We start from the raw sequence: 26,067 nt of genomic DNA on the forward strand, positions 1-26,067 counted from the left end.
ATTGTCACAAAGAGACAAACTGACCACACCAGGAGACTGCCCTGAAGGGACAAACTGACCACACCACGAGACTGCCCTGAAGGGACAAACTAACCACACCACATGAGACTGTCACAAAGAGACAAACTGACCACACCACATAAGACTGTCTCTAAGAGACAAACTGACCTCAACACCACATGAGACTGTCCTGAAGGGACGAACTAATCACACACATGAGACTGTCACAAAGAGACAAACTGACCACACCACGAGACTGCCCTGAAGGGACAAACTGACCACACCACGAGACTGCCCTGAAGGGACAAACTAACCACACCACATGAGACTGTCACAAAGAGACAAACTGACCACACCACATAAGACTGTCACAAAGAGACAAACTGACCACACCAGGAGACTGCCCTGAAGGGACAAACTGACCACACCACGAGACTGCCCTGAAGGGACAAACTGACCACACCACATGAGACTGTCATAAAGAGACAAACTGACCTCAACACCACATGAGACTGCCCTGAAGGGACAAACTGACCACACCACGAGACTGCCCTGAAGGGACAAACTGCACACCACATGAGACTGTCACAAAGAGACAAACTGACCACACCACATGAGACTGTCCTGAAGGGACAAACTGACCACACCACGAGACTGCCCTGAAGAGACAAACTGCACACCACATGAGACTGTCACAAAGAGACAAACTGACCACACCACATGAGACTGCCCTGAAGGGACAAACTGACCACACCACATGAGACTGTCATAAAGAGACAAACTGACCTCAACACCACATGAGACTGCCCTGAAGGGACAAACTGACCACACCACGAGACTGCCCTGAAGGGACAAACTGACCACACCACGAGACTGCCCTGAAGGGACAAACTGCACACCACATGAGACTGTCACAAAGAGACAAACTGACCACACCACATGAGGCTGTCCTGAAGGGATGGGCGTCAACCCCCATGCTGGCTACAAAGCCAGGCAAGTGAAGGTTGCAGGGGCCCACTTGGTAGCTCTGGAAAGGTGACCGGAAGTGGCATTTTAATGACAGGAAATGACGTCAGCCTTCCTTCTCCGTTTGCCATTCCATCTCTATGGCTCTCCAGGGAGATGTTTACCACATACTCTGCCCGTGGGGGGAATGGGGCCCTCGTGGACATGCCATGTACATGCTAACTCCATGCCTATGCCACACGTGACAGTACTGGAGAAGCACATGCACTGGGTCACATGTGACTCACTCTTGCAGCAGAAACGCCCTCTCATTACTGGCAGACTGAGCTGGAGGAGCCAATGTCTGGAAGGAAAGAAACCCCAAGTGATCCCTGGTCTGGAGCTGAGCCCAGAAAACTGAGAATAACGAATGACCCATAAAACTCAGGAAGCCAGGCTGGGCGTGAGGGAGTCCCAGCGCCCCTACTGACAGCCTGTGCTCCCCTCTGCACAGATCCCACTGCGCCCCACAGCCTCGTGGGTGGAGAGGAAACTAGTATTAAAGCCGGTCCTGTGTACTAGGCGCCTCTAGGCGCATCTGGGCGCCTTCTGGTCCCCTGGCTGGAGGCTGGTGGGTGTTTGTCTCCAGCAGGAAGTTGGGGGGGCGGGGTGGGGAGTTCTATAATCCTTCCGAAGTCTGTGAGAAAATACACAGAGACGGAGGGGGGAGAAAGTGAGCAGAGGAAAGGAGGCAGAGTGAGACGCTCGCCGCTAACATCTGCTGTGAGCCACACAGCACATGTCCAAATCTTAGCTAGGACAACACAGCCTTCCTCTTTCTTATGTCGGTACTGTGTTTATTAGCGCTTCGAAGCCCTGTTGAGGAGCTGACCCTATTCTGATGAGCACAGAAGAGATCGTGAGAGCGGCAGCAAGACGGCTCAGAGAGTGAAACGCTCACCGCTGTCATCTGTTGTGAGCCACACAGATTATGTCCACATTTTAGCTAGGACAACACGGACTTCATCTTTCTTATGTCGATACTGCGTTCATTAGCGAGTCACAGCCCTGATGAGGCGCTTCTGGTGAGCACAGAATGGTGCTCCCTGCATGTGTGTGGTCGGAAGAGTCCGGGTCCACAAGGCCTCGAGTGGGAAGTGCTTGGTGTTTGTGTGATGAGCAGAGACATGGTCTGTGCATGGCTGCAGTGTGCACCTGCCCTCCAGTGTGGAGGGGACCCCCAGGATGTGTGCCTAGAAGGCCTGTGATTTTTGTGTGGATGGTAAGCTGAGCACAGGGGGCGCTCCTCGGTCTGGTGTAATCTTAGGACAGAGACTCCACCTTCCTGGGACCCCCTTACACCTCCCTGGTCTCACCCGGACCCGGGTACATGCCTTCACTGTTGGGAATATCTAGGTAGGAGGGGGAGGAGCCCAGACGTGACCTGGTTGGTGGGAGCCTTGTCAATCATGGAAGTGGGCCGGACAACCATGGCCTGCTGGGTACAGAGGGGGTGGAAGAAGTGATGAACATGGGTTCAATCAGGGATGAGGGGGGCAGAGGACAACGAGCAAAAACCAACGGGCAACCTGGTAAAAACACACACACGCCCACTCAGCTGAAGGGGCCTCACGGGGACACACAGCACATGTAGCGGCACTGGTGGCTTAGTGGACTAATGTGTCCAGGGCCGGGGCCTGTGTTCAACCTCATGGTCACAGGTTCAAATCATAGAGGGCCCACTCAGCCTTTCATCCTTCTGAGGTAGATAAAATGAGTACCATTGAGTTGGGTAGCAACAAACATCTGTTATTCAGCTATTGTGCACTTTACAAATACATATGTTGTGTGAATATTGATTATGTCACCATTATCGGCTTTAGGGACCCGAATCATCGACCTGAGGAGGTCACTAGCCTGGCCACCCCCAGCCGTAGGGATACAGGACGCATGCCACCCCACCTGGCCAGCATGTAAATATTTAAGGCGAACAAATGAAACTTGGCAGCAAATGGTTTACACAAAGAACATAGGGCCTGATTAAGATATTGACGGTGGTCCGCCATCTTACGATCCCATTATGTGCTATGGGGATCGTGGTAAGGCAGACGTGATATCCATCACGTTTGATGGAGTAATCCCTCCGCAAGGATCTAAACCAAGCCCTGAGTGGGCCAAACCACAGTCACCTCACTTGCCATCATCAGCGTCACCCATAGACGCAAACCACGGGCCACACAGGTGCGCAAGATCATTTATTGAACCCCGATACTCAACGCATTATGTTACCGCACCCAAAGTTATTGGGTGTGGGAGTACCAGGACCATTTTACAGGATGTAAATTCATATCTGGTAAAACCACGGGGCTCGAGGCAGGCAGAGGGCACAGCAGAACCCCTCTTCCCACCAACTCCTTCCGACAGCATGAGGTCTGGGGGCATACAATGCCCCCCACCTGCAGCCAGTGAGCTTGCACTGATCCCAACATCCGTGAGTGCTTAATTTATACCAGTGTTTGCCGGTGCTCGGCCCTGACACTTATTCCAAAACACCGGCACTTACTAAAGGCAGCCTACCACATGGTGGAGCTGTCGGACTATGTTTGAGCAGTGCTCACCAATAAAGTGTTTACAAACTTTTAAAAAACAGTAAAACCTGAGGCTCCAGGCCATGCATTCAGCTGGCGGTGGCCTGGAGTCCTCCAACAGCAGACTTGTACCCTTAGTATCTGCCACTGCTGGCAGGAACAGCGGGTAGTGCCAACCTCGGTGATCTCCTGAGAAATACCACCGGCCCTGGCACTTATGTTTGAACAAATTAAGCGCTGACACCCTCCCTGACCAGCAGCCCCTGCAGAGCAGCCCACCGTGGCCCCATTGCACACAAGTCACACCTGCTCATAAAAGGAGGTACATTTATGCAAAAAATCCCTGAAATGATAGAAAACCTGCAGAAAAGGGCCGGTAATTCCAAGTCCATAAGGATATTCCCTTTCCGAGGTGCGACCCCCATGTGCAGACAAGTGGCTTGAAACAGATAACTCCGGCCCCACTATCTCCTGCCCCCCCCCCCCCCACCTCCAGATTTTACAGCCAACGTCTACTTCAGCCCGGAATGTACATCACTCCTGTTCACAGCGCCTAGAGGCGGCTACACTGTGCTATGGAGCCCTCCTTAGAGAGCCTCACCGTTGCTTCAGCGCATGCGCGGTGGGGTTCTCAAGGACTGCTCCCGGATTATAGAGCGCCTAGGGCGCTGCCACAGATCACACAGCGCTTGCCTTGGCTAATTAACATAACACAGTTTAGCCCGTGGATTTGTGGACACGTCGCCCCTCGCCTCCAGCCGCACTCCGAGGCGCTCTTGGCCGCAAATATCCGGAAGGTTTAAGAGGCAAAGTGAGTCCATCACCTCTTCCCACACGGTAATCTGCTTCTGGTCTCACCCAGGCTGGCCCTGCTGCGGTAATATCAGCCCCTGGCAGGAGACACACAGGCCTGGCAGATGAGGGGTGAGAGAGCCCCAGTGTGAGAGAGACACCCCTCGTCCACACCAGAGGGAGAGACCTTGTCTAAGACACAGACAGGCCTTGGTATGCCAGATGGAGAGTAAGGGGGCAGGACCCACCCCCTGAGAGATCCCGAGTGTGAGAGACACTCCTATTTCTAAGACACAGCCAGGCCTTGGCATGACCTCTGGAGGGTAAGGGGGGAGGACCCACCCCTGAGAGAGCTCCAGTCAGAGAGACCCACCCTGACCCCTGGAGGGTAAGGGTGCAGGACGCACCCCTGAGAGATCCTGAGTGTGACAGACACTCCTATTTCTAAGACACACCCAGGCCTTGACATGCCCTCTTAAGGGTAAGGGTAAGGGGGGGGGGGGATGCACCCCTGAGAGAGTTCCAGTGTGGGAGGCCCACCCTGACCCCTGGAGGGTAAGGGGGCAGGACCCTGGAGGGTAAGGGGGCAGGACCCACTCCTGGGAGATCCTGAGTGTGAGAGACACACCCTGACCCCTGGAGGGTAAGGGGGCAGGACGCACCCCCGACAGACCCCAGTGTGGGAGACCCACCCTGAGACTGTGAAACTGAGAGAGCCAGGACGAGACACACACCCTGGAGGAGTGAGAGGACAGGTGCAGAGAAAAAAACAAACCCGGAAGTGAAAGGGAAGCCACCGGAAGGAAGTGAGTGGAGAGGAGATAAGAAAGTTTGACATGGAGGCCTGGCTGGGGGAGGAAATCCCACCTCCTCCCCATGGAGGGTCTTCCAAACAGGAAGTGAGGGGAGGGACCACCGTGGAAGCTGCAAATGTGACAACATTACATGAACGAGAACCAAGAGGTGTTAAAACCTCTGAATGTTGTATCTTTAAATGTTAACGGTTTGACACACTTTATTAAGAGAAAAAAAATAATGAGTTACCTTGGCCAACAAAAACCAGGTATTGCTTTATTACAAGAAACACATCTTACTGAATCAGAAAGTGAGAAACTGCAGAGAGAATGGATAGGTCAAGTAATAGACGCCAATATAACTCATAAACATCCTCTAGATACCGCCACACCCATCCGGAAATGTGGAGTGGCTATCCTTTTCAATAAAAACCTACCATATAAAATCTTACAAACCTGGACAGATGATGAAGGCAGATATGCATTCGTCAAAATACGTGTCAGAAACTGCCATATGATTATAGGGTCAATATATGCACCTACTGATTCCAAAACAATATTTATTAAAAAAATTACTAGATTACTTTCATCTTTTGGACCCACCAAAGTACTGATTGGTGGAGACTGGAATGTTACAATAGACCCATTTATTGACAAAGCTGGTAAACCAGATACCCATCATTCCATCGACAGATATATCCTGAAAGATCTTATGGATGACTTTGCTCTACAAGAACCTTGGCGTTTACTGCATCCACATGATAGAGACTATACTTTTACATCCAGTGCACACTCCATTCGTTCTAGAATAGATTATTTTTTAACATCACCAACATTGATACAGTCAATTTCACATGCAGGAATTACTCCTTGTAGTATATCTGATCATGATTTAATAGATCTGCACATCAATATTGGACTTACTCAATCACCTAGAACTCATTGGAGATTTAATACTTCAATGTATAAAACACCACAAGCTAAACTAGATCTATGTCAACATGTGGATCAGTTTCTAGATGAGAATAAAGATTCCGTCACAGATGCAAGCGTATTATGGGGTGCAGGCAAGGCTGTCATTAGAGGAATGATTATGAGGGATTCTTATCTACTTAAAAAAAAATTGAACGCAGAGAGGATCTCATTGGAACAAGAAGCTCAATCGCTTACGAAAGATTATAATAAATCAGAATCACCTATCCTTCTAAAAAAATTATTATCAGTTAAGTTTAGACTTAATAATTTATATACCTCTCAAGCTGAAAAATGCTTATTCCTAATACGACAACGTCATTATGAAAGGGGGGAGAAAGCAGGACGTCTCTTAGCCTATCAATTACGCCAACAAGAATCGTCTAGAACGATTTCTGCTATTAGGAACTCTTCAAATGACTTACTTACCCTACCTACGGATATAATAACCCAATTTCAACAATACTATGAAATACTCTATACCTCCTTGAACTGTGAAGATACACTAGTGGAAGATGAATTCTTTAAAAAATTAAAAATCCCAAGATTGTCTCAAGAACAGAAACAAAGATTAGAAGGACATATATCAATAGAAGAGATAGCTAAAGCTATTGAATGTCTAGCTACAAATAAAGCCCCGGGAGAAGATGGCTTCCCCATAGAATTCTATAAAATCACAAAAACTCAAATTATTCCAATTCTACACTCCTTTTTTAATGAATCTCTAATCAAAGGCCACTTCCCACCTGATTTCTAAGAGCGCGCATTACTGTACTTCTTAAACCCGATAAAGACCCTTTGGAATGCTATAGCTATAGACTCATATCTTTAATAAATTCTGATATTAAAATCTTGGCCAAAATATTAGCGACAAGATTAAATTCAGTCATCACATCTCTCATACATCCCTCACAAACAGGATTTGTTCCATCGCGATCCTCCTCTAACCATCTACGAACCATCCTGCACCTGTTATGGCAACAACGTAATAAACTAGACAAAAATATCCTTTTATCCTTAGACGCTGCAAAAGGCATTTGATAGAGTAGAATGGGGATATTTATTCCGTACCATGGATAGAATGGGTATAGGTCCAGATTTTATTACGCTTGCTAAAGGAATGTATAACTCCCCTACAGCTGCGATTACTTGCAATGGCTTCACTTCCCCCTACTTTAAAATCTCACGTGGAACCCGTCAAGGATGTCCTCTGTCTCCCTTGTTATTCCTCATAGCATTAGAACCCTTAGCTATTGCAATCAGGCAAAATATCAATATACACGGTATCGCTACTTTATCCGGTGAGATAAAAGCTTTTTATTATGCTGATGATATTCTACTCACATTATCCAACCCAAATACCTCAATTAACACTCTGATTTATTAACTCACTTCTCGGCATTCTCTGGATATAAGATCAACTGGTCTAAATGTGAAGCTTTGCCAATGAACACCTGTACCACTTCAACAGCTTTAGGGGATCTACCTTTCAATTGGAAATCATCTCAACTGAAATATCTTGGGATCCTTCTCAATACGGGACTAAAAAATATTGCGATGGATAATTTGAACCCCATTATAGACAAACTTAAAAGAGACTTTGTTAGATGGTCTCAACTGAATCTGTCATCATGGGGAAGAGTGCAGATTATTAAAATGAACACAATTCCGAAATGTAATTATGTTTTTAACATGCTATCACTCCCCCTTACTTCGATTTTTTTTAAGAATACAACCTCTCTAATAAGCCGTTTCATTTGGGGAGGGAAAACCCTCCGTATAAGTGGTGCGAAATTACACTCATCCTCCCTAAAAGGTGGCCTTAGACTCCCACACCTGGAAACTTACTGGATAGCACAACAATTATCTCACTCGACCTCCATGATATCTGAGAAAGATAAGATACCTATATGGGTCAAATTGGAACAACATTTATTGAAAACTACCACTTCTTTGGCGATTTATTATACTAAAAGTCCTAAATTCTCCCCATCCTCCAATCCAACCATATATTCATCCCAATTAGCATGGCAAAAAGCACATAATATTATAAACTGTAATGTCCATATACATTTAAATGCTCCGTTATGGAATAACTCAGCGATTATACATAAAGGAAAAGAGCTAAATTGGTTTATCTGGAAAAAATGTAAAGTCAACAACATATCAGACTTATATAATCAAAACAATTCTTTGAAATCATTTACACAACTACAAGAAACACATCGACTCCCGACCTCACAACTTCATAACTATATACTACTAACATCGATTTTAAACACTATAACATCCTTGAATTCAGACCTTCTGATTCACTCATCCATTGCACGCCATATTTATATATGGAGAAATTTTAAAGGCACAGTATCTGGCCTATATTATTTACTAATTGATAAATCTTTTTCAGATAATACATCCAAAGATCTACAATCTTGGTGTTCTACACAACTTAACATTACCTATACAGATAAAGATTGGGCTAAACTTTTAGAGAATTATAATAAAGGGATTTGTGATGCAAGGAAGAAACTTAATTACTTCAAAATTTTACATAGATGGCATTGGTCACCTTCAAAACTCTACTCTGCTAAACTTAGTAATGATTCCAATTGCTGGAGATGTGACCAAACCAATAGTGATATCGTTCACATCCTATGGGACTGTACTGCACTCCAACCATTCTGGATACAAATATCACAATATTTAAGGAAAGTATTGCACAATATCTCCCCACAATCACCTCGCCTATTTTCACTACATGATACCCAAGGTCTAGGCACACTTTCCTCACATCTATATAGATGGCTTTCTACTGCAATTAGTGTAGCCAAAGTTAATATATTGCGTTTTTGGAAATCTAATGTTTTACCATCTACTCAAATGTGGTTAAAGGATATGTTTGATATTGCCCAGTTTGAAAGAATGCTATATAAATTAAACGATAACTTACAACAATTTGACCAAATATGGAATGTATTCTTGACTAGCTAATAATTTCACTTCTCTTGTGTATTTCTTTAAATGTTCAATAATTCATAAATAATATCTCATGCCATTATTATATTTTCAACATTTCTGACAATATTTTTTTTCTTTTTCTCTCTCTAGTTAGGTTGTAGATAAGTGTAACTTTGTAATAATATATTTTATCATTTTGACATAATATATATTTGCTTATTATTTCTCTGTCAGGAATATCAGATATAATATAATTAACAATGTTTTATTTATGGAAAATATCTAAACATTTCACTGTACACTGGAATCTCTTTAATGTGAATCTAAGTTCTTTCTTTATCTTTTTGTACAATCTATAATTATTTGTTCACTTATAAAAGTTTAATAAAGAATTGGAAAAAAAAAAAAAAAAAAAGAGAACCAAGAGGTGAAGCCAGAGATGTGTGGAAGGAGGCCCTGAGAGCAGGGGCCTGGGGGGGCTGAGGGGAAGATCGATCACAGGGGCGGGGGCATACGAAAAAGAGTTTATTAGGATTCAGGCGAAGGAGAAGGGAGACACCAGGAGGTAAATTAAAAAAACAATGGTGAAAGTTTTAGAAAGAGGAACACAATGAGGGAATTATTTCACAGGCCTCTGGTTAGAAGAACGGTGTAAGGATTTGAGTTTCCCTCTGGAAGTGCCCGCAAGACCACCAGTAAAAGGCCCTCTTGTCCCTTGTAGTTTGTTGTGGCACCCCGGGGTGATGGAGGCGTCCAGTCAGGGAAGCATCTGAAGCACGTTGGTGCCGAGGGGACACTGACAAGCAGACCTGGGGAACACCACAGTGTTGGTGCCAAGGGGAAGCGAAGGAGCAGACCTGGGGCACACCACACGTTGGTGCAGAGGGGACACAGATGAGCAGACCTGAGGGACACCGCCGTGTTGGTGCCGAGGGGACGCGGAGGAGCAGACCTGGGGGACACCACCATGTTGGTGCTGAGGGGACACTGAGGAGCAGCCCTGGGGGTCACCACAGTGTTGGTGCCAAGGGGAAGCGGAGGAGCAGACCTGGGGCCTACCACCTGTTGGTGCCGAGGGGACACAGATGAGCAGACCTGAGGGACACTGCCGTGTTGGTGCCGAGGGGACACCAAGGAGCAGACCTGGGGACACCACACGTTGGTGCCAAGGGGACACGAGGAGCAGACCTGGGGGACACCGCCGTGATGGTGCCGAGGGGACACTGAGGAGCAGACCTGGGGGACACCACCACGTTGGTGCCGAGGGGACACTGAGGAGCAGACCTGGGGCACACCACACGTTGATGCCGAGGGTACACTGAGGAGCAGACCTGGGGACACTGCTGTGTTGGTGCCGAGGGGACACCCAGGAGCAGACCTGGGGGACACCGCCATGTTGGTGCCGAGGAGACACTGAGGAGCAGACCTGGGGGGTACCACCACATTGGTCCCAAGGTGACACTGTGGAGCAGACCTGGGAACACTGCTGTGTTGGTACCGAGGGGATACCTAGGAGCAGACCTGGGGGACACCGCAGTGTTGGTGCCGAGGGGACACCTAGGAGCAGACCTGGGGGACACCGCCGTGTAAGTGCCAAGGGGACGAGGAGGAGCAGACCTGGGGGACACCACTGTGTTGGTGCCGAGGGGATACCTAGGAGCAGACCTGGGGGACACTGCAGTGTTGGTACCGAGGGGACAGCGCCGTGACCTGGGGGGCACCACCACATTGGTCCCAAGGTGACACTGTGGAGCAGACCTGGGAACACTGCTGTGTTCATACCGAGGGGATACCTAGGAGCAGACCTGGGGGACACCGCAGTGTTGGTGCCGAGGGGACACCTAGGAGCAGACCTGGGAGACACCGCCGTGTTGGTGCCGAGGGGACACCTAGGAGCAGACCTGGGAGCACTGCTGTGTTCGTACCGAGGGGATACCTAGGAGCAGACCTGGGGGACACCGCAGTGTTGGTGCCGAGGGGACACCTAGGAGCAGACCTGGGGGACACCGCCGTGTTGGTGCCGAGGGGACACCTAGGAGCAGACCTGGGAACACTGCTGTGTTCGTACCGAGGGGATACCTAGGAGCAGACCTGGGGGACACCGCAGTGTTGGTGCCGAGGGGACACCTAGGAGCAGACCTGGGGGACACCGCCGTGTTGGTGCCAAGGGGACACCTAGGAGCAGACCTGGGAACACTGCTGTGTTCGTGCCGAGGGGATACCTAGGAGCAGACCTGGGGGACACCGCAGTGTTGGTGCCGAGGGGACACCTAGGAGCAGACCTGGGGGACACCGCCGTGTTGGTGCCGAGGGGACACCTAGGAGCAGACCTGGGGGACACCGCCGTGTTGGTGCCGAGGGGATACCTAGGAGCAGACCTGGGGGACACCGCAGTGTTGGTGCCGAGGGGACACCTAGGAGCAGACCTGGGGGACACCGCCGTGTTGGTGCCGAGGGGACACCTAGGAGCAGACCTGGGGGACACCGCCGTGTTGGTGCCGAGGGGACACCTAGGAGCAGACCTGGGGGACACCGCAGTGTTGGTGCCGAGGGGACACCTAGGAGCAGACCTGGGGGACACCGCCGTGTTGGTGCCGAGGGGACACCTAGGAGCAGACCTGGGAACACTGCTGTGTTGGTGCCGAGGGGACACCTAGGAGCAGACCTGGGGGACACCGCAGTGTTGGTGCCGAGGGGACACCTAGGAGCAGACCTGGGGACACCACACGTTGGTGCCGAGGGGACACTGAGGAGCAGACCTGGGGGACACCACACGTTGGTGCCGAGGGGACACCGAGGAGCGTTGTTTTTTGTGTCCATGTAAGGGTAGGAGCAATCCATACAGCCTTGTGTGCCTTGAGGGGACCAAGGATGCTTCGGTTTCTCCCGAGGTCAGTGATGCGGAGCGGTGCGTAGACAATGGCTCTTTACACAAGGACATGTCCTGAGATCTGTGTGTTCTCAGCTTGGGCGTCTGATGTAGGGCCGCACACTCTGACCTTTAAGGAGTCAATGTGTATCGACTTATCCTGGTCCTACACTTTTCAAAGGGCCAGGGGGACATCAGAGTGAGAATCGATGGCTCTTCCCCCCTGAACGTCCTGATGTAAGTAAATAAAATGATATTATCAAAGCCCAGGTGAGGCCCCTACAGGACCGGAAGTCTGAGATTACAAGGTTTAGGGTGGAAGCACAAGGACGGGGATAGGTTACTAAATACAGGGGCAGTGGAGGGGAACCCAAGGTGTGGGGGAGAGAAGCCAACTAGGGTCACAGTGGGAAGCCTCCCGGAACCAGTGCGAAGCGGACCCCAGTAAGAAGTGGAAACTGGCTGCTGTAGAGAGTTTCTGGTGAAGAGACCAAGTGAGGAGACAGAAATAAAATAATAATGTAAAATGAGCCATTGAGGGAAGAGGAACGGAAGGGGTCAGAGGGGGCGCGGGGAGTCGTGGGAGAGGGCAGGGGTTCAACAGATCAAGGCCATGGACGACCAATGACCACCTATCAGATGCAAGTCAAGGGATCATCCTTTTACCCCCCTTCAGCCGCTCTTCTAAGCTGAACAAAACGAGCACCCCTGTCCCTCAGGATAAAGCTACCCTTAGGGGTTTATGTGCGCTTTACAAATACGCGTCATGTTAACCAGGAACAGCCAATCACAAATGGCGAGCGCTGGCATGTGAGACCTATTGGCTTTGCCAATGCTTGTTTCGTTCGTATTTGCAATCACTATCTATCATGGTAACATCTATTTTGTTTCTTAATTTGTCTCTCTTTTCTGTTCTCAATCAAACAAAAATACCCTCTGCCTCCCCGCCAGCTTTGTTACATATTAGCTCAGGTTTAAAGTCATAATTCAGCCAAAAAAATCCAAAGAAACGCTGAATTGAAAGGCTTCTTTGAGACCCCTTGTAACATTCCCCGCTCTTGACCAGAGGCAGCAACTTAGGAAGTAACTTAAAGATGGGAAAATGTTTAGGGAAATGTATTACAGATTCACCAAAATTATCTACACAGATAGGCTGACAGGCAGAGAGAGAGACGATAGATCTATAGATATTAATATAGATAGACAGACAGACAGATAGATAAGGTTCCCTGCGGTGCATGAATAGCCATGTAACTATGTGGCACCCTGCGGTAGTGGACACCAGTGTACGATACATATTTAGTCTAAGAGGCAGTTAACACCATGCTCAGGAAACCGGAATTATGTGGCTGTGCGGCTGCAGAGATTTTCACATAATATATTTGCTACAAGGCCCATTATCTGCGGCATAATCTGCAGTTTTCAAGAAAAAACAATTTTGTTTCTAGCTCAAACTGTTTAAAAGTTACCAAAAACTCTGTATCAGGTGCTGCTGTGCAGTGGAAGGCCCCCTGCAAAGCTTAATTGGTCACTTCCTTTGCTCTTCGCTAAATTTGGGTTTTAATGAGCTGCAACCACTGTCCAGTCTTAACAAGTGTAAAAATGACAAAATAATGAGGTAATGCTATCACAAGATGTGCTGCATCACGTCGCATAATCTGCCTTTTCTTGCCGCATAATTTACTCAAACCTGCTGCATAATTTGGCCCTGCTGTAAAGTGGGTCTAGGGCCAGTGAAGCATCTACATGTAGTACCTGAGCTGCACAATATGAAACCAAAAATTTGGGATTAATCTCATCTTCTCCACTTAACCAAATTGTGTGATCCTGGGCAATTGTTTTTTTGTGACATACAAGAGGACCTCGAAGTACACGACTTCAGGGAAGTACACGACTTCAGGGGTGCGCTGTACAAAACCCTCTCCTGTGTTTGACTGCATAATCTATAACGTTGTTCCCGTATAGAAGGAACCCCGCCACCCAGAGGGTGCGCGTTACAAGTGACTCACCTCTTACTTCACTATTGGCATTGTTGTCAGGGTGGGGGGATAAATGAACGTTTTAAATTCTTGTCTGAAAATTATCACTTTAATCGTTATACATTTCTCAATGTACTGCTGTAATCTGGTGTACTAAGAGGGAACAGTTCTGCATGTTAATGAAATACACTGTTTGAATTTTGAACAGACTTTATTACAGGCCTACACTTTTGCTGTGAGATGTCTTTAAAAATGAAGGTGTTTCTAAAGTTAAGGGGTGCAGGGCACCCTAGTTTCTTCCTTTCTTTAACTTCAAATAACCTTTAAGTAAATGCTTGCTACTTAACATCTTGTTAGTTTTGGGTGGAGTGAAATGGAGACAGTGCTGGTGTAAAACAGGGGGCCCTATGGGATGGTCAGAAGGGCCACATGTGGCCCCCGGGGATACTTTGAGTGTCCCTGCTCCAGCCATGTCCCCGCTTCTATATAAAATAACAAACGTTTAATACAATTAATAACAAGGTGCCCACCACCACCTTGGCTTCCACCAGATATGATGGACTTTGCCAGCTTTCGCCCATGAGGTCCAGGTATCGCTCTTCTGGTCGCCTCCCCCACCACCCCAATGCCCCCCCAATCCGGTGTCCCAAGGTCCACCATCTTTGCTGCATCATGGAGATCGCATCTGGCTCTCTCCTAATTGTGGTGGCCAACAAACCGGATAGCGCCTTCCTCTCAAAGGAAAGCAGGGGTGGACTGGCCTTTAGGGCACCCCGGCAGTGCCAGAAGGGCTGGTCTGACAGGTCAGTGTGTGAGCCGTTGTTTGGCTGTTCGTGGGCCTGTTTTATTGTCTGGGGGGCTAGCGGGCCGGACTGACCTATAGGGCACCCCAGCAGTGCCAGACGGGCTGGTCTGACAGGTCAGTGTGTGCGCCGTTGTTTGGCTGTTGGTGGACCTGTTTTATAGTCTGGGGGGCTAGCGGGCCGGACTGGCCTATAGGGCACCCCGGCAGTGCCAGAAGGGCTGGTCTGACAGGTCAGTGTGTGCGCCGTTTTTTGGCTGTTGGTGGACCTGTTTTATAGTCTGGGGGGGCTAGCGGGGCCGGGCTGGCCTATAGGGCACCCCAACAGTGCCGGAAGGGCTGGTCTGACAGGTCAGTGTGTGCGCCGTTTTTTGGCTGTTGGTGGACCTGTTTTATAGTCTGGGGGGGCTAGCGGGGCCGGGCTGGCCTATAGGGCACCCCAACAGTGCCGGAAGGGCTGGTCTGACAGGTCAGTGTGTGAGCCGGTGTTTGGCTGTTTGTGGACCTGTTTTATTGTCTGGGGGGCTAGCGGGGCCGGGCTGGCCTATAGGGCACCCCGGCAGTGCCAGAAGGGCTGGTCTGACAGGTCAGTGTGTGAGCCGTTGTTTGGCTGTTCGTGGGCCTGTTTTATTGTCTCGGGGGCTAGCGGGCCGGACTGGCCTATAGGGTACCCCAGCAGTGCCGGAAGGGCTGGTCTGACAGGTCAGTGTGTGAGCCGTTGTTTGGCTGTTTGTGAACCTGTTTGATTGTCTGGGGGCCTAGCGGGCCGGACTGGCCTATAGGGCACCCCGGCAGTGCCGGAAGGGCTGGTCTGACAGGTCAGTGTGTGAGCCGGTGTTTGACTGTTTGTGGGCCTGTTTTATGGTTGGGGGGCTGTTTCTTGCTGCTGGTTTCACTGATATTACCACAAACATGACCTACAGTAAGCAGGGATGCATACAGTTCCCATACCTTGCTAAACACTTATACAGGGGCCTTTACAAGTTCATAATGGCCCAGTTTGCAAACCTGGGGCACGTTTTAGCCGTCTGATTCACTCATTTCATTTTGATGCCCGGGACCACTTTCTGTCCCAGTCTGACCCTGCAGGAGAGTGTTACAGAAAGGAAGGAAGAGGTTATGAAGTCTAACAATAACAGCAGAGGCAGGGTGTGGGCTCAGGCATGGGAGGGACTGTCACTGGGACATTTACTGCAGTCTCTCGTGCACTCTCACTGGCTGTCACATACACTGCACTCTCTCGTGCACTCTCACTGACTGTCACATACACTGCACACTCGTGCACTCTCACTGGCTGCCACATACACTGCACTCTCTCGTGCACTCTCACTGGCTGTCATGTTTACTGCTGTCTCTCGTGCACTCTCACTGGTGGTCACATACACTGCACTCTCTCGTGCACTCTCACTGGCTGTCAGGTTTACTGCAGTCTCTCGTACACTCTCACTGGCTGTCACATACACTGCACTCTCTCGTGCGCTCTCACTGACTGTCACATACACTGCAGTCTCATGCACTCTCACTGGTTGCCACGTGTACTGCTGTCTCATGCACTCTCACTGGCTATCACATACACTGTAGCCTCCTGTGCACTCTCACTGGCTGTCACTTTTACTGCTGTCTCTCGTGCACTCTCACTAGCTGTCACGTTTACTGCAGTCTCCTCACACACCCTCATACACTGCCACTCAAACCCTCATACACCGCTGTTTACATAATGTGATCCCGTTCACATACCCTCACACACTGCCACTCAAACCCTCATACACCACTGTTCACATAATGTGATCCTGTTCACACACCCTCACATACTGCCACTCTAACCCTCCATACACTGCTTTTCTCACAATGTGATCCTGTACACACACCCTCACACACTCCCACTCTAACCCTCATACACTGCTGTTCTCACAATGTGATCCCGTTCACATACCCTCACACACTGCCACTCAAACCCTCATACACCACTGTTCACATAATGTGATCCTGTTCACACACCCTCACATACTGCCACTCAAACTCTCATACACCGCTGTTCATATAATGTGATCCTGTTCACACACCCTCACACACTGCCACTCTAACCCTCATACAATGTTCACATAATGTGATCCTGTTCACACACTCTCACACACTGCCACTCAAACCCTCATACACCACTGTTCACATAATGTGATCCTGTTCACACACCCTTACACACTGCCACTCTAACATTCATACACTGCTCTTCACATAATGTGATCCTGTTCACATAACCTCACACACTGACACTCAAACCCTCATACACCGCTGTTCTCATAATGTGATCCTGTTCACACACCCTCACACACTGCCACTCTAACCCTCCATACACTGCTTTTCTCACAATGTGATCCTGTACACACACCCTCACACACTCCCACTCTAACCCTCTTACACTGCTGTTCTCACAATGTGATCCTGTTCACACACCCTCACACACTCCCACTCTAACCCTCATACACTGTTCTCATAATGTGATCCTGTTCACACACCCTCACACACTCCCACTCCAACCCTCATACACTGTTCTCATAATGTGATCCTGTTCACACACCCTCACACACTGCCACTCTAAACCTCATACACCACTGTTCACATATTGTGATCCTGTTCACATTCCCTCACACACTGTCACTCAAACCCTCATACACCGCTGTTCACATGTGATCCTGTTCATACACCCTCACACACTGCCACTCTAACCCTCATACACCGCTGTTCACATGTGATCCTGTTCACACACCCTCACACACTGCCACTCTAACCCTCATACACTACTCTCACAATGTGATCCTGTTCACGTACCCTCACACACTGCCACTCTAAACCTTATACACCACTGTTCACATATTGTGATCCTGTTCACATACCCTCACACACTGCCACCCAAATCCTCATACACTGCTGTTCACATGTGATCCTGTTCACACACCCTCACACACTGCCACTCAAACCCTCATACAATGTTCTCACAATGTGATCCTGTTCACGCACCCTCACACACCGCCGCTCAAACCCTCATACACCGCTGTTCACATGTGATCCTGCTCACACACTGCCACTCAAACCCTCATACACCGCTGTTCACATAATGTGATCCTGTTCAGACACCCTCACACGCTGCCACTAAAAACCCTCATACACCGCTGTTCACATAATGTGATCCTGTTCACACACCTTCACATACTGCCACTCTAACCCTCATACACCGCTGTTCACATAATGTGATCCTGTTCACACACCCTCACACACTGCCACTTAAACCCCCATACACTGTTCACATAATGTGATCCTGTTTACACACCCTCACACACTGCCACTCAAACTCTCATACACTGCTGTTCACATAATGTGATCGTGTTCACACACCCTCACACACTGCCACTCTAAACCTCATACACCACTGTTCACATAATGTGATCCTGTTCACATACTCTCACACACTGTCACTCTAACCTTCATACACCACTGTTCACATAATGTGATCCTGTTCACACACTGCTACTTAAACCCTCATACACCGCTGTTCACATGTGATCCTGTTCACACACCCTCACACACTGCCACTCAAACCCTCATACAATGTTCACATAATGTGATCCTGTTCACATACCCTCACACACTGTCACTCAAACCCCCATACACTGCTGTTCACATAATGTGATCCTGTTCACACACCCTCACATACTGCTACTCAAACCCTCATACACCACTGTTCACACAATGTGATCCTGTTCACACACACCCACACACTGTCACTCAAACCCTCAAACACCCCTGTTCTCACAATGTGATCCTGTTCACACACCCCCACTCTAACCCTCATACACTGTTCTCATAATGTGATCCTGTTCACACACCCTCACACACTCCCACTCTAACCCTCATACACTGTTCTCATACTGTGATCCTATTCACACACTCCCACTTTAACCCTCATACACTGTTCACATAATGTGATTGTGTTTGCACACCCTTACACACTGTCACTCTAACCCTCATACACTGGTATTTGCACACCCACAAAGCCTCATAGATGCACACTCACAAACAATGCTGTTTGCGCACCCTCATACACTGGTATTTGGGCTCCCACAAGCCCTCATTGGTACACACTCACAAACACTGATATTTGCACACACTTATACACTGGTATGTGCAAACCCACAATTCCTCATAGTTACACACTCACAAACACTGATATCTGCACACCCTCATACACTGGTATTTGCACACTCACAAACCATCATAGTTACACACTCACAAACACTGATATCTGTACACCCTCATACACTGGTATGTGCAAACCCACAATTCCTCATAGTTACACACTCACAAACACTGATATCTGTACACCCTCATACATTGGTATTTGCACACCCACAAACCCTCATAGTTACACACTCACAAACACTGATATTTTCACACCCTCATACACTGGTGTTTGCACACCCACAAACTCTCATAGTTGCACACTCACAAACACTGATATCTGTACACCCTCATACATTGGTATTTGCACACTCACAAACCCTCATAGATATACACAAACCCTCATAGCTGCACACTCACAAACACTGATATTTGCAGGCCCCCATACACTGGGATGTGCACGCCCACAAACCCTCATAGTTGCACAAACACTGATATTTTCACACCCTCATACATTGGTTTTTGCACACCCACAAACCCTCATAGATATACACAAACCCTCATAGCTGCACACTCATAAACACTGATATTTGCACACCCTCATACACTGGCACTCACAAGCATCACGTATTGTTGTTTTCACCCCAGACACTGAACCCCCAGCACTCAGGAGCGCTCAGTGAGACAGACACGGGTTTCTGACCCCCTCTCTGGCACACACAGCAAGAGCCGCTTGTTAAGAGTGAGAAAGCGGAAAGACTGAACATCTGGGAAACACGGGGCGAGCGCCGCCACATACTCACTCCAGCGTAGCACCAAGAGGCGGCTAGCCCGGCGGTGGGCGCTAAGGGCACGCACCGCGCGCTGGTAGTCACACTTTCTCGTGCACAGTCTCGTGCACACTCTCTCGTGCACAGTCTCGTGCACACTTTGTCGTGCACACTCTCCCGTGCACAGTCTCGTGCACACTTTCTCACGCGCAGTCTCTGCACATGACACACTTACTTTGCAGCTCCTGCGGCTCTCCATGGGACGTGTCAGTCCTGCGAACGCCTAGATGCGCTCCGTCCGCCTCTCACCGCCCTTATGTCCTTGCCATGGCTGGGCCCCGGACCCCGGCTCACACTGTCCGTGCTCAGATGGGCTCCTGCCCGGCAGAGACCTCCTGTCCTGGAGTCAGCAGGATGACAGCAGAGAGCAGAGAGAGACAGCCCCGGTGGGACCCTGAGAGTGGCCCTTGGTAGGGGGACAGGGAGACACTGTCCCAGCTCACACTGTCCGCGCCCAGAAGAGACCCCCTGTCCTGAGGGCAGCAGGATGAGACATGCACTGGCAGCTGATGGGACAGGAGACAGCTGAGAGCCAGACAGAGACAGCCCTGAAACTGGAGCTGGGGTGCAGGGGGCAGGATTACAGGAAGCCCCTGTCCCTCACTGTCCGCGCCCAGAAGAGACCCCCTGTCCGGAGGAAGCAGGATGAGACATGCACTGGCAGCTGATGGGACAGGAGACAGCTGAGAGCCAGACAGAGACAGCCCTGAAACTGGAGCTGGGGTGCAGGGGGCAGGATTACAGGAAGCCCCTGTCCCTCACTGTCCGCGCCCAGAAGAGACCCCCTGTCCTGAGGGCAGCAGGATGAGACATGCAGTCAGCTGATGGGGCAGGAGACAGCTGAGAGCCAGACAGAGACAGCCCTGGTGGGACCCTGAGACTGGCCCTTGGTAGGGGGGCAGGGGGCAGGATTACAGGAAGCCCCTGTTCCAGTCACACTGTCTGCACCCAGAAGAGACCCCCTGTCCTGAGGGCAGCAGGACGAGACATGCACAGTCAGCTGATGGGACACGAGGCAGAGACAGCCCTGAGACTGGAGCTGGGGTGGAGGGGGCAGGATTACAGGAAGCCCCTGTCCCTCACTGTCCGCGCCCAGAAGAGACCCCCTGTCCGGAGGAAGCAGGATGAGACATGCACTGGCAGCTGATGGGACCGGAGACAGCCGAGAGAGACAGCAGACACCTCTGAGACCGGGTTGGGGGTTGATGGGGGCAGGATTACAGGAAGCCCCGGCCCCAGCCAGCTCAGCCCACAGCTCCCAGTTCCTCAGCTCCCCTCCTATGGTCTGCACTGGGAGTGGGTGACATCACAGGGCTAATAATAGCCGAAGGGAGGGCTGTGACTGTACTGGGAGGAGAGAGGGAGGGGGCCCAACAGCTGCAGCTGGGAACACAGAGCTGGAGCTCAAGGGGGTCCCCACTGCCCCTCCCCGGCCCCCCAAAAACAATCACATGAGGGCAGGGGGCTGCTCTACTGGGGGCGGGGGGGTGGTGGCATTCATTCACACCCCGTTAGCAGCGAGAGACACTAGAGGGTCCGCATTAGCCCCCTGTAGCGCCCCCCCCCCCAACTGATGCCCCTAAACAATCACATTGCATTGGGGCAGGGGGAGCTTTACTGGAGGGAGGGGGCGGGCAATCTATTAGCATGACAGAGTTACTGGAATCCTCCCCAGTCCCCCCTCCCCCCCAAAGCTGAACAGCCCCCCCCAACACACACACACGCCTCACTGATACCCCAAAACAACCACACTATGTCACGGGAGTGGGGTGTCCGGGACAGAGGGAAGGAAACCATTAACGCACCCCCCCTCCACGTGTAATAGCCTTTGTTTTGCCCACCCCGCAGCCCTCCTCCCTAGGTGTGATAGACTTCAGAACCCCTCCCCACCTCTCGCCCACCGCTAAATCTAAAAACAATCACACTAGGGTAGGGGGTACCATCCCTGGGGGCAGATGACGGAGTGAGGGGGGCCTATCAACATCAGTATTCATTTAACACCCCCACCCACCAGAACAGTCAGCCCCCAGGACCAGCCCCTTCAACAACTGACCCACCGCCCTCTACTGCTGAGGCATCGGAGGGTGAGGGTCTCCGTCACACTGGGGAGGGGGGCACTGCTGGCATCGACGCTGGAAGGTTAAAACCACAATCTCTCGCCCCTGGTAGTACGTAGCACCACCGCACCTACTGCGCCTAGTACCCAGTACCTCCACACCTGACTGCATCTAGTACCCAGTACCACCGCACCTGACTGCATCTAGCACAACCGCACCTGACTGCACCTAGTACCCACCGCATCTGACTGCACCTAGCACCACCACACCTGACCGCACCTAGTACCCACCGCACCTGTCCGCATCTAGTACCCACCGCATCTGACTGCACCTAGTACCCACCACACCTGACTGCACCTAGCACCACCACACCTGACCGCACCTAGTACCCACCGCACCTGACCGCACCTAGTACCCACCACACCTGACTGCACCCAGTACCACCACACCTGACTGCACCTAGTACCACCACACCTGACTGCACCTAGTACCCACCACACCTGACTGCACCTAGTACCCACCGCACCTGACTGCACCTAGTACAACCCCACCTGACTGCGCCCAGCACCACTGCACCTGACTGCACCTAGCACCGCACCTGACCACACCTAGTACCCACCGCACCTGACTGCACCTAGTAGCACCCCACCTGACTGCGCCTAGCACCACTGCACCTGACTGCACCTAGCACCACCGCACCTGACTGTGCCTAGTACAACCGCACATGACTGCGCCTAGCACCCACCGCACCTGACTGCACCTAGTACCCAACACACCTGTCTCCGCCTAGTACCACCGCACCTGACTGCACCCTGTACAACCGCACCTGACTGCACCTAGCACCCACCGCACCTGACTCCACCTAGCACCACCACACCTGACCGCGCCTAGTACCCACCGCACCTGACCACGCCTAGTACCACCGCACCTGACTGCACCTAGTACCACCGCACCTGACTGTGCCTAGCACCACTGCACCTGACTGCACCTAGTACCCACCACACCTGACTGCACCTAGTACCACTACAACTGATTGCACCTAGTACCCAACACACCTGTCTCCGCCTAGTACTACCGCACCTGACTGCACCCTGTACAACCACACCTGACTGCACCTATCAATCACCACACCTGACTGCACCAAGCACCACCGCACCTGACTGCACCTAGCACCACCGCACCTGACTGCACCTAGTACTCACCACACCTGACTGCATCTAGCACCACCGCACCTGACTACACCTAGCACCACCACATCTGACTGCACCTAGTACCACTACAACTGATTGCACCTAGTACCCAACACACCTGTCTCCGCCTAGTACCACCGCACCTGACTGCACCCTGTACAACCGCACCTGACTGCACCTATCAATCACCACACCTGACTGCACCAAGCACCACCGCACCTGACTGCACCTAGCACCACCGCACCTGACTGCACCTAGTACTCACCACACCTGACTGCACCTAGCACCACCGCACCTGACTGCACCTAGCACCACCACACCTGACTGCACCTAGCACCACCGCACCTGACTGCACCTAGCACCACCACACCTGACTGCACCTAGCACTTACCACACCTGACTGCACCTAGTACCACCGCACCTGACTGCACCTAGTACCACCGCACCTGACTGCACCTAGCACCACCGCACCTGACTGCACCAAGCACCACTGCACCTGACTGCACCTAGCACCACCACACCTAACTGCACCTAGCACCAGCACACCTGACTGCACCTAGCACCACCGCTACTGACTACACCTAGCACTACCACACCTGACTGCACCTAGCACCAAGGACACCTGGCTGCACCTAGCAATCAATAAAAAAACCATCAATCAAAAAATGTGTAGAGCGCGCTACTCACCCGTGAAGGTCTCAAGGCGCTGGGGGGGGGGGAATCAAGAGGGGGGCAGGAAGGGTCACTGATCGAACAACCATGTCTTGAGGTTCTTTCTGAAGAGCAGTAGGTCTTTGGTTTTGCAAAGGTTGGTGGGGAGGGCGTTCCAGGATTTGGGAAGGACCTGCCTCCTGTGGTGGTGCGTTGGATGCGGGGGACTGTGGCTAGGGCGAGTTCGGCTGATTGGAGGTTGCGTGTGGGAGTGTGGAAGTTCACTCTTTCGTTGAGGTAGGTTGGGCCGGTGTTGTGGAGGGATTTGTGTGCGTGGTTAGCAGTGAGAGACATTAGAGGGTCCGCATTAGCCCACTGTAGCGCCCCCCCCCAACTGATGCCCCTAAACAATCACATTGCATTGGGGCAGGGGGGGCTCTACTGGAGGGAGGGGGTGGGCAATCTATTAGCATGACAGAGTTACTGGAATCCTCCCCAGTCCCCTCTTCCCCCCAAAGCTGAACAGCCCCCCAACACACACACGCCTCACTGATACCCCAAAACAACCACACTATGTCAGGAGAGTGGGGTGTCCGGGACAGAGGGAAGGAAACCATTAACGGCCCCCACCCTCCACATGTAATAGCCTTTGTTTTGCCCCCCCCGCGCACCCCTCCTCCCTAGGTGTGATAGACTTCAGAACCCCTCCCCACCTCTCGCCCACCGCTTAAATCTAAAAAACAATCACACTAGGGTAGGGGGTACCATCCCTGAGGGCAGATGACGGAGTGAGGGGGGCCTATCAACATCAGTATTCAATTAACACCCCCACTCCCCAGAACAGCCAGCCCCCAGGACCAGCCCCTTCAACAACTGACCCACCGCCCTCTACTGCTGAGGCGTCGGAGGGTGAGGGTCTCCGTCACACTTGGGTGGGGGGCACTGCTGGCATCGACGCTGGAAGGTTAAAACCACAATCTCTCGCCCCTGGTAGTACGTAGCACCACCGCACCTACTGCGCCTAGTACCCAGTACCTCCACACCTGACTGCATCTAGTACCCAGTACCACCGCACCTGACTGCGCCTAGCACCACCGCACCTGACTGCACCTAGTACCCACCACACCTGACCGCACCCAGCACCACCACACCTGACTGCACCCAGCACCACCACACCTGACTGCACCCGGTACCAGCGCACCTGACTGCACCCGGTACAACCGCACCTGACCGCACCTAGCACCACCACACCTGACTGCACCTAGCACCACCGCACCTGACTGCACCTAGCACCACCACACCTGACCGCACCCAGTGCAACCGCACCTGATTGCACCCAGTACCACCACACCTGACCGCACCCAGTACAACCGCACCTGACCGCAACTAGCACCACCGCACCTCACTGCACCTAGCACCACCGCACCTGACTGTGCCTAGCACCACCGCACCTGACTGCACCTAGCACCACCGCACCTGACTGCGCCTAGCACCACTGCACCTGACTACGCCTAGTACCACTGCACCTGACTGCACCCAGTACCACTGCACCTGACTGCACCCAGTACAACCGCACATGACTGCACCTAGCACCCACCGCACCTGACTGCACCTAGTACCACCGCACCTGACTGCGCGTAGTACCACACCCAGTACAACCACACATGACTGCACCTAGCACCCACCGCACCTGACTGCGCATAGTACCACCGCACCTGACTGCGCATAGCACCACCGCACCTGACTGCACCTAGTACCCACCACACCTGACTGCACCCAGCACCACCACACCTGACCGCACCTAGTACCCACCGCACCTGACTGCATCTAGTACCACCACACCTGACTGCACCTAGTACCACCGCACCTGACTGCACCTAGTACCACCGCACCTGAATGCACCTAGTACCACCGTACCTGACTGTATCTAGTACCACCGCACCTGACTGCGCCTAGTACCACCGTACCTGACTGCGCCTAGTACCACCGCACCTCACTGCGCCTAGTACCAACGCACCTCACTGCAACTAGTACCCACCACACCTGACCGCGCCTAGTACCACCACACCTGACCGCACCGAGTACCAGCACACCTGACTGCACCGAGTACCACCGCACCTGACTGCATCTAGTACCACCGCACCTGACTGCGCATAGTACCACCGCACCTGACTGCGCATAGCACCACCGCACCTGACTGCACCTAGTACCCACCACACCTGACTGCACCCAGCACCACCACACCTGACCGCACCTAGTACCCACCGCACCTGACCGCACCCAATACCACCACACCTGACTGCACCCAGTACAACCGCACCTGACCGCACCTAGTACCACCGCACCTGACCGCATCCAGTACCACCGCACCTGACCGCACCCAGCACCACCGCACCTGACCACACCCAGTACCAGCACACCTGACTGCACCTAGTACCACCGCACCTGACTGCTCCTAGTACCACCG

At 51.4% G+C, this 26,067-nt stretch overlaps 1 protein-coding gene across 8 annotated transcripts in view; it reads right to left on the minus strand.

Moving 5' to 3' along the window:
• The window catches only part of RTKN (rhotekin), a 442,062-nt gene that overhangs the window by 160,392 nt on the left and 255,603 nt on the right, over positions 1–26,067 (minus strand). Inside the window, exon 1 of one of the 8 annotated variants that reach the window (XM_069205599.1) lies at positions 19,878–20,988. The exons of 6 other annotated variants lie outside the window; for them this stretch is intronic. In XM_069205599.1, coding sequence (XP_069061700.1) covers positions 19,878–19,901 — 24 coding nt within the window. In that variant the 5' untranslated portion in view covers positions 19,902–20,988. Of the gene's footprint in view, positions 1–19,877; positions 20,989–26,067 lie in introns of those variants that run through there. One more of the 8 variants, XM_069205635.1, reaches the window with a different exon arrangement.

This window comes from Pleurodeles waltl, chromosome 1_1, assembly GCF_031143425.1.
Source record: "Pleurodeles waltl isolate 20211129_DDA chromosome 1_1, aPleWal1.hap1.20221129, whole genome shotgun sequence".
Classification (NCBI taxonomy): domain Eukaryota; kingdom Metazoa; phylum Chordata; class Amphibia; order Caudata; family Salamandridae; genus Pleurodeles; species Pleurodeles waltl.